General features: G+C 38.9%; 1 protein-coding gene across 5 annotated transcripts in view; it reads right to left on the bottom strand.

The window, feature by feature from the left end:
- ldb2a (LIM domain binding 2a) overlaps positions 1-10,966 on the bottom strand; it is a 93,693-nt gene that overhangs the window by 29,217 nt on the left and 53,510 nt on the right. For all 5 annotated transcript variants that reach the window (XM_020593533.1, XM_020593548.1, XM_020593513.1 and 2 more), the window contains exon 4: positions 2,400-2,572. In XM_020593533.1, the coding sequence (XP_020449189.1) occupies positions 2,400-2,572 (173 nt within the window). The remainder of the gene's footprint in view (positions 1-2,399; positions 2,573-10,966) is intronic.

Genomic DNA, 10,966 nt, shown 5'->3' with positions numbered 1-10,966 from the left:
ACTGTAATGAGGGCACAAAGAGCCCCCCCCCCCATTACCCCTTACCCAGCCCCCACCTGCTGCATGAATTCAAAGTTATCTTCCAAATAAATGTACAGAAAGAGTGACATGACTTCATGAAGCACCTCGACACAAACTCACATATTGGCAGTTGTGCATTTCAATATATACTAACATGTAACACACACAGATATTAGGAAATGATGGTAAGATTTGACTTTGCTGTACAACAACATCCATAAAAGTTTTCCATATGGAAATGATCATAACAATAGTGTAAAAATATAAAGTTGTGCAACTGTTTCATGATTGTGTAAAGGTTGAAAACACAGGTAGGTTTATAAAATACTGAAAACATTAATGTTTTTATTTATAGAAAAGTCTCCAAATTCTTGGTGCAGACCCAGATCACAAGTCAAAATGATATTATACAGTATTGGTCATACAGTACATCAGGGTTTAATTCAGTGATATTAAAGTGAATCCTGTGTTAATTTCCCTTGGAAATTCTCTTGTAAATGACTAATACATGTCAACATTTTTGGTTTAAATAATGAAATGTTAGAGTTACTGTATGCCTGATATAATTCAGAAAGAGTCACATTTACATCGTTTGGACACTTCCATTGTTTCAATTTGCAAAATTTTCAATTACGTGCACATCATGGTGACAAACCTTACTGTATTGTTACTCTAAATCATCTGTGTTGAGTTATTTTATCTCCAATTTCAGCCTTAAAAGTCTTAAAACAAAAAAGTGCATCTGCTCTTCTGTCTTTTTTTAGTAGTTCTCAAACTGAAACTCAATACAAAAGTTGCACAGGAAAAGACAAATCACTGTCCTTTTGTCAAGAAAACTGACACTTGATACCAACATATTCTGGAATTAACTTTATTTGTATAGAGAACTAGTATAATAATCTTAACTCATTGGCACATTTAGTTCTTTTCTTTTCAAAAAATACAATTTCTGATCTCAACAACAGGTGAAAATTGTGTTGTTTTTTTGGGTCATGATGTTTTTTTAATTCACTTCTTGCTCTCACAGGCCTTGGCAGTCCAGCTAAAAAGCTAATTTCAGACTCTGCACACTTCACACACACTTACATGCAAACACACACACCCAAGAGTGAGTGCATACTGTCAAGTCCTGAAAACAAGAGGGCGTATATCTGTTGACTGTCAAAACAATCCGGTCCGATGGTGAAGCTCAGGGTTCATGGTATGGGGAACCTGGAATCCCTTTAGCTCGGCTGCTCAGCGTTGACAAGGTATCTGGCTTCAGATTCATTTAGACAGTCAGCAGAAGAACACTAAGAGTCAGCCAGCCATCTGGATCAAACTGTGGTGAAGCAGATATCCACTCAGGCTCACAGGGGGATTCTCTCCCCAGAGACAAAAGCAGATGAGCTCAGCGTTCGTGCTTTCAGAGGGCCTCTGTGTCAGGTTTGGATTATCTCACCTGTGCAATTTGTGTTTCTTCTGCTTTTCTTGCTTCTGTTTGCACATCACTCATACTGCAAACTAAACCACACTCTTGACAGATCTCATTCAGGTCTCCCTGGCTTTGCCTTTGGAGCACCCGAAGGCTTAAGAATCAACCATCATTTTTAACATGAGAAATGCCAGTGGATTTTGGGGTCTATGATAATGCTGATAAGTGAAGAGAGAAAATGTGAGAGTGTGTGGCATTTCCTTGCATGAATTCTAAAATCCAGCAGCACTGTGTGGTGCAGATATTGGGACTAAGCATATACGTAGGGTGCATTTTAAACTCATATATTTAGATGCTAAAATTCAACAAATTGTCGATATGATTGTAGTTAGTTTTTTTCTGGTTAATGTAAGAGACAAGACTAAATCTTCCACATAAAGTCCATGTTTCTACATAGATTATTTATGTTTTTACAGCCTTAAAGCCTAACTTAATACTCTGTTTTAGCTTTATGTCCACTTTACACATTTAATAAATGCATTTAAAACCAGAATAAACTGATAGAGGTAATAAAACCACACACACACACACACACACACACACACACACACACACACAAAAGATTTCATGATAAGTTACTGTTTAAACTGACTGAATTTTAACAGAATCTGGCACAAGAAGTGTTGGGTAAGAAACCAGGTATAAACGCAGGTATAAATGCATATGAGCAGAGAATATGTAATGTTATAATTCATTGATTAAATAGATAAAGACCTTTAGATATTTGAAAGCAGGGCCACCAGGTACGACTTGCACAGGGACAAAATGAAAAGAGGAGGAAAAAAAAGAATAAAAGGGGACAAATGGGTTGGATCCTTAACCAGTTTAAACACCATGCCAGGACCATTACCTCAGCTTGTGATCAATTATTCATGGTGGGAGAAGCTCAAGGGTCAGGTATTACCTTTGTAAACATTGGCTTCCCGTGCTGGGTGACCATGGTGCACTGGTCACAGTCCAGGGTGATACATGAGTTGTGGAACGACTCCTTGGAGTGTTTGAGGATGTAGTGGAGCTCGGTGACCCCTCCCTCAAACACCGTGCTGAAGTAACGGGGGATCAGCGTCCGGCCGATTGCTGCAGGGAGAGAAAAGACAGGCAGAGCTGTTAAATATAGACGGAGCCCAAACATGAAATGATGTGGAGAGAAGACAGTGGCCACAAGACAGGAGAGAAAAAGGTGAAAGCATAATATACTGCCACTGCTACAGCACTACTAGCAGACCAGAACTGTGCTAGTTCTTGTACTACTACTACTTCTTGTACCATTTTAGTGCTACTGCTGGTGCTACTGTGTCTACTACTAGTACTACTATTACTGCTATGCTTTAGGACTGGGTTTGAATTTCTTCCTACTAGCTCTGCTACGATGGCTGAGTTTTGACGTGTTTGACATTTGGGAACCGTGTGGTTTTTTTTTGCCAGGAGTTAGATGAGAAGACCAATATCACAAAGAAGATACAGTATGTTCTGCTTTTCCTGTCTGGGCCACACAAACTTGTTATAAGAACACAGAAAAGACTGAGCGTACTGTCTTCTGATTTTACTTCAGATTCTCTACTCATTACCAATGGTGTACTGTAGGAGTCTCAGCTTTTTACCTTGTTGAACTCTTTGCAAGTTTCTCTCGACAATAATATCTGTTAAGCCCTTAAAGCATATATATAAAATGTCCATGTTCAAAATACAGATCGTGCATTCATTCATGTTCTTTCCTTATCCAGTCTCATTAAAAGCTGAAAAGCTCTTTAATGAACAATAAGTGCATAACAATAATCCCACACAAACCCTGAACAATAGCACTGCTGAAATGATATGCGATAGAACAGCAGCTGTCCTGCAGGCCAGTTAGTGAATTAAAAAACTCTCAGTGCAACTAGTACATTATAGATTTACAGAAACTATTGGATTGTCAAATGAGCATTGGACACTGGGTACTGAATGTACTGAACACTGGGCTGCTTTCATCAAAGTAGCTCACTCTCCAAAAACACCAGAATACTTTATTCTTAGATTGAATCTGATTCTTGCTTGAAACAACTGTCAAATAAATCTTCCAGTGAAGACAGGTACATTTAACTCTTTCCAGCACAGCTGAAAATTGAACAACTGACAAGAATTTCGGCCTCTCAGTCTTCCAGGATATGACACATCATATAATACACTCACTTTTGAATATTCCTCATATGAGTGACACTGCACAGGCGCAAGGAGAGTATTTTCACATATTTTTTCAGAATAATATGACTTCACGATTGGGTTTAGTATTAAAGTGAATTATTAAGAATGAAAACTTTTGTAGTGCGAACTTTCTGGAAAAGCCTAAAGAAACAATGAACAGGAGGCATGATGAAAACTGGAGGAGGAGTCAGGGAGGGAGGGAGCGTCTTCAGTGTTTTATAGCCCTCAGGCTCTGTCTGGTTTCTATCTCCTCTATGTTCACTGGCTTCAAGAAGAAGAATGGATGATAGAGTGAGAGAGGCTCACATTTCCCATCACATTATGGATGCGATGTGATGGTGTGGAAGATACAGATTTCTGAATATCTGGACGTATTTTATAGTATAAACTGCTTTTCTTTCTCATCTTTTATTAAGTATGAAACTATTAACAGCATATAATAGCCTACTGTTAGTTGAGGTGGCTAAAATAAATATGAAATTTAACCCAAGAGCTCCTCAAGAGTTTTAAAATCTTTGACAAAACTGTGTCTTCAAGCTTCAGCCCTACAGCTTAGTTCTTTTGTCTTGGGGCTGCATCAGCAATGAAAATCCAACTCTACCTGCCCAGAACCTGAAATCCTGCTAGGTCTTCTACCCACTAGACTACAGTGCAAGACGACCAACTCATTCTATATTAAAGCTCCTTGCATCATCAGGGTTGCATGATATTAAATATCAACCAGACATACTGTACAGAACAGCTTTTCTATTAACTTAACAATCAATATCAAAAATATAAATCGTTTAAATTCCAACAAATGTTGTCACTTTGTTCTAAATAAAATTCTCCTTTTATCACTTGTTTTAAGAAAAAAATAGGACAGCAACTAATGATTAGTTTAATTACAATCCTTTATGACTTTATTGACCGATCAATGGCTTGGCCTATGAAAATGCCCGTATAATATCTGTCTGAGAAGACATCTCCGAACTACAAAGATTTTCAATGAACTATCACAGAAAATGTAAAAATAAGCAAATATTCAAAACTTTAAATATTAAAAGGGCTATTCAAGCTTTGCATGTCTGCTGTGGTCAAGTACTTTTCATCATCTTCCCAGGTCCGTGAGGGTCCATGTGTCTGCATGCATGCAAAAAAAAGTCTGTATCCATATAGCAAAAAGCCCCGACTGCGCATGTACTACAGTGCTTGGAAAACATTGGCATACTCGGACAGAAGGCAGATCCTCGACTTTAAGTATGAATAGGAGCATCACTCATCCATGTCCATGTAAGCAAGAGGGTATGTGCAAAGTACATACAGTATGTCTAGCCCTTAAGGCATTTCCTGACATGATTAAACAATTATCTAAATATGAACTGTATATAGATGGCTGCCTCGGTTCTGTACCGGAAACAATTCCTTGTGTATGTATCATACTTGGCCAAATAACATGATTATCCTTATCCTTACAAATAAACTCATCTATTAAATGACTCTTTGTTTGCAGAGAAAAGCACGAGTATAACAAAGTCTTCATTCCATGACTTGTTAAGGTTGGCACTTTGAACTGTGTGGGCACAGCTGTAGTTCAGTGATTGGAAAAACAATGTGAGCTGAAAGTAAAAAATAAGATGTTGAGGCGCATATGATTTTCACTGAATATAAAGCAAGACTGTCTTCAGTGCACACCTTAATTCTGCACAGCACCACTAGAGAACAGCTGTGTCATACAGCTTTCACTCGGGACAAAAATTGCAGCCTCTTCTGGTAACTGCAGAGCCCAATACTGCAGTTTGTGTTACTTGCTGAGCAGCTGAGCAGACCTAATCTGCAGAACGACCCATACCATCTCCAGTGTCACATCTTAGCAACACATTCCTCCTTTAAAAAAAAGCCTGTTTTCTAGCTGTAGGGATTCTGCTAAACACAGATACCTGTTTTCAGCACCACCCTGAGTCATACACGCCAGAGAGCTGCAGCGCAACCATAGGCTTCATTCAAACATCACTGGGCAGTTCCACTTCAGCAATTTGACTTGCTGAAGGGCAGGGCCAGAAGTTACTGGAGGGGAAAGTGCTACTCATTCCCTCAAATGCACGGGGGATCTGAACCTGCAACTGTGCCATCCTAAACTGACATTTTTACCACTGGCTGCAAACCTTTTAACACCCCAAAGTTTTCTTCTGATTTAATTTTATTTTGAGTGTCATGCCATCTTGTGGCCCCCAGTGGGATAAGAAGACACCACAGCAAAATGCTGATGTTTATAGCACGTACACCAGTGTCCCTTATATATACAAAGAGCAATATGCTGCACAGATCACTCAGTAGAGTGGGCATAAAAATGTAGGTGTCTCTGTTGCTTCAGGTGCCAGTGAGACAATAAATACAATCTCAGAGATGTAGTCTGAGTAATGGATCCACGAATCTGAAGAATTAACAGACATAACACTGTGACAGAGAATTTTACAACTCAGGAAAGTTGTCATGGCAGCCATGATTTAATTTTTTGTTCTAACTAGCACAAGGTAGTTATGGCATCCTGTGCACCAGGCATGTGCTGCCATTGCAAAGCCTCGACTAATGTTATTGCATTTCATTCAGGCCAGCTTGTACCAGGCTTCACCTTTTTGCTGGATGATTGTGTGTGTGTGTGTGTGTGTGTGTGTGTGTGTGTGTGTGTGTGTGTTTTTTTTTTTTTGCTGCATCACCAGAATCTCCTCATTAGAATAAATGATGGGGCTGCATTGTTCCACATCGGTCTGAATGAGTGATTCCCAACCAGGGGTACTTGTACCCATGGGAGCACTTTTGCAGTTACCAGGGGGTAGACGGAAAGATTGTGAAGTAGCTTGGGTAATATGAACAAATGGCAATGGCTTTGTTTGAAAAAATATATCCACATATTTGTGTTCAGGAGGATGAGAAGGAATTAGTGAGGCTAATTTTTTAGCAAATTTATTCCAAAAATAAACAATAAATTACCAGTTACAATAAGCTGCTGCACAGTCATAGCAACCTAAGTCAGTTCTAACAACTTCACACATGTGCTGTGACTGAGAATATGATAACTAGTTACTGTGTGAGCATACAAGGCCAAACAATTGCATAAAAATCTGGTTAAATAGCTGAAATGCCAGGTATTAACCGCTCCAAGATGTAGTGCTGCAAATGTAAAGTTGACTGAACCTACAGACAAAACCAAGCCTAAACAACTATTCCAACATTTATTTATATTATACATTAACAATATATGCAAGGTGTCTGATTTAGTGAAAGTGGTTTTATTTGCTGATGACACTACCATATGGGCATCGGGTGAAAACCTACAACAACTCTCTGGACGGGTTTCACAGGAACTTGAGAAGATAAGGAAATGGTGTGACAGTAATATACTATCTCTGAATTTGGATAAAACTAAATTTATGGTATTTGGGAATCGTAGACTAGATAATGAACTTCAATTGAAAATTGGGGGAGCTAATATAGAACGAGTATATGAAATTAAATTTCTAGGTGTCATAGTTGATGACAAATTCTCCTGGAAATCTCATATCAGATATGTTCAGAACAAAATAGCAAAAAATATATCGATATTGGCAAGGGTTAGATATATTTTGGACGGGAAAGCACTACGCATTTTGTATTCCTCATTGATTTTACCATACTTAGAGTATGGCGTTGAAAACTGGGGAAATACATACACAAGCTCACTTCAACCATTGTATATATTACAAAAAAGAGCGATAAGAAGTGTGCATAAGATGGGATATAGGGATCACACCAATGTAGCTTTCATACAGTCTAAATTGTTAAAATGTTTTGATTTAGTGGGATATAAGACTGCTGTATTTATGTATAAAGCCAGGAACAATTTATTACCTGGTGGAATTCAAAAACTATTTAATGAAAGGGAAGGGGGATACAATTTAAGGGGTCAGTTAAATTAAAAAATTAATGCTATACGTACAACCAAAAAAAGATTTTGTATTTCCATAAGTGGGATAAAACGATGGAATAATTTAAATGTGGACATAAAAAATAGTAATAGAATTGACGAGTTTAAACATAAATATAAAGGTATGTGTCAATCAAGATATATGCAAGAACAGGTTTAATGATTAATTAGATGGAACATTGTGGGTGTGGTGTATGAATGTTAACACTTTGTAATAATTCTTTAGTATATTACTTGTGTGGTGTAGAAGATAATTATTTAAGAATGTAATTATGTAAGAATGTTAACACTCTGTTATAATTTTTTAGTATATTACTTGTGTGGTGTAGAAGAGAATTATCTATGTAGAGATACTGCTTGCAAACCAATGATGGTAAGATGATGTCATGGGGTAGGACTGGATAAGTCTGACTTCTTCCTACTCCATTCAAGCATGTACTAGGTATAAGCAAATCGATATTGGATTAGCATTTGTTGGATATGTGTGAAATTATGTGTGTTGACATATCAACTGTCTTTACATGCTTGAAAGAATAAATAAATCAATCAAATCAAATCAAATCAAAACATCAACATGTCTTCTACAAAAGAAATCTTGTAACAATATTGATTTTTTTTTATTATTAAAACTGTTAAATAAAATTTAAAAAAATCATTTGAATGGAAACATTTGGATCATGACTTGTCGATGACGGGTACGTGAGGTCATGTCATAGGGCAGTGTGGGAAGGTCAGACTGACTCACTGTTAGCTATCCTTGGAACATCATGAATACATATGTTTCCCCTTTGTTTTGTTTTTAGCATTGTTAGTTCAACTGGGAATCATCCCCGTAATCTCGCCAAGTGTTAGTGACCTGAACCACGTCGGATCATTAAATAACAGCAAAAACTAAACAACCACAAATCCTGACTTTGGGATTATGAAGGCGAGCGTGTTGGTATTTCCTTTAGCCTCTTGTTCCTCACCTAGTGGAACAAGTCTCTCTGTTCCTGACCATCAAATCTCCATCATTAGAACACTGCAAATAAATAGATAAATAATCAGGACAGCTACATTATCCAGCAGCACATGGCTTCTGATTTCAAGCAGAAATAATCCATTTTAGAGTCAACACTCTGTTGGCTAGAATTATGCTCTTTCTTCCCTTACCCCAGGGTAGCTGGGTGGTCAGGAGGTCTGTGTGTGTGTGTGTGTGTGTGTGTGTGTGTGTGTGTGTGTGTGTGTGTGTGTGTGTGTGTGGAGAAGGACGGGAGTAAAGCCTGGGAATAAAACTTCATTTAGAAGTGAAATGTCCCCAAAGACAGTGGCTCAAGAAGCTCTTGAGGTCAGACCTAAATTTGAGACTCTCACTTGGGAGAGAGAGAGAGAGGGACAGAGAGGGAGAGGAGGATGATGTTGGGGGCCGGGAGTAGGGGATGCAGAGGGGTGGTGGTGGGGGTGTACCCATGACTGGCATGTTTTTCAAATTCGATAAAGTCAGGCATGACTAAATAACACATAAAATGTTTGGCATCGTGAGCAATGGCTGAGGGAAGAAGAGGGAGGGAGGGTGAGCTGCAGGGTCTGCTCGGCATGGAAGACTGTGTAAATGATGCTCTCTCGCTCTCGCTCTCTCTCTCTCACTAGCACTGCACTCTCGATCCCTCTCTCGCTATCTCGCTCCCTCCCTTGCTCAGTCTCCACCATGGTTGAAAAACAAAGTACGTCTAGGAGTGGAGCTGACTGCTAATGCGAGGGAGCTCTGAGGAGAAAGGGGGAGGAGGAGATGTGCGGGGGTAAAGGGATTGGCACAGAAAAATGAAAGAGGGATGAAAGAGAGAGAGAATGAAGAGACTAGAAGGGAAGATGAAAAATAAGGGCTTTTCAGTAAGGGAAAGAAGACACTGAAGGGTAATGGGAGTGAGAGCCAGCCAAAGAGGGGGAGACAGCAGGAGAAAGAGAGACGGGGAGGGAGGAGGGGTGCTCAGGTGACATGCATCTGCTTCTTGCTCACCTCACCTCACCATGCAGGAGTTTTGGTTGCATCTCCTCAACCAAAACTCTACTAATAAAACCCAGTGTGCGTAGCCCAGGGTAACAGAGTGAAAGATAAGCATGTAACGGTAGTCATGCTAGCAAGCCTTGGATCGTTTCAAGCACAGTAGTCTTCTGTTTCTCTTAAGATAAGTTGGGCTTCAAATATTTTATAAGCTCCGCGTCTTCACATTTATACTGTAGACAAACACTTAAGCTCACTAGCTGTATGTCAGGAGGCCTCAGTCATTACAAATGTCAGTTATTTGTAATATATAATCTGATGTGGGTGCTGGAGGTCCTGCATATGCTTTGGCTTACTGGATCTAAGAGCTATAGTTTTTCCTGCAGATAGAAAAGCGATTCATATTACAGACAAAGGAAAGCCCTAACAAAGCTAAAGACCAAGTACTCTACCCGCATCAGAAGACATTTATTTCCAAATTAAAACAGAAAGCCTTATGAAAACACTTATGAAACCTCAATAACTCATCAAACCTCAATAGCTGAAAAGGGCATGCATCTCCACAAGTTGAGTGGGCTGGCCCCTGTTGAATAAACCCTTGTTATTTCAGTTGCATTTCTGAACGGTTTAATTGACTGCAGCTTTCAACTGTTCTCTGGCCTTCAAAGTAAAAGCTTCTCTGATTCATGTCCTCTTAGGTCACAGGTAAAAAAAACAACAACTTTCCAACTGATTACATCTTTTTTTAAAAACTTATCAAATATCCACATGTGAATGCAGCAACTATTCTGTAAATCAAACACCCTTTATACAGTAAATTACCAGAGTCTAAAGCTGAAATAATTAATAGATCAGTCTGACAATCATTTGAGTGACTTAGTTTTGACTTTTTTCTTTGTGCAATAAAGGAAAATACACCAAATATTTATATATTCTTTGGGTTTTTGTGTTGATTCTGAAGGTGTCACCTGGGTCTTTCAGATCATTCATGAGGCATGGTTCACTGAATCAAATATTATAAAACAAACTAGAGAAGAATCTATAATGACAATACTCCACAGTTGCAGCCAAGGTGATGTCTTCAGTTTGCTTCCTTTGCCCAAATAACAGTTGAAAGCTCAAAGATATTCAGCTTAGAATTAAATAAAACCGAGGAAAGCACTCGAGAAGGTCTGCTGATGAACTGACTGATTAATCAGTTAATCGCTTCAGAGCGTTTTCCCGGAGTATGGTGCATATTTACAGCCTGAAGTAGGAGAAACTGTTACTACCACTTGGCTACATGTGGACAGGGAAAGCTCCACAGAGAGACAATTATGAAAATTATCATCCACTACGGTGCCAAAAAGGAGCCTCACCAGCTTCC

This window comes from Monopterus albus, unplaced genomic scaffold, assembly GCF_001952655.1.
Source record: "Monopterus albus unplaced genomic scaffold, M_albus_1.0 scaffold2.1, whole genome shotgun sequence".
Lineage (NCBI taxonomy): Eukaryota > Metazoa > Chordata > Actinopteri > Synbranchiformes > Synbranchidae > Monopterus > Monopterus albus.
Note: the sequence above shows the minus strand (reverse complement) of the source record. Positions and strands in the feature narration are given on the sequence as shown.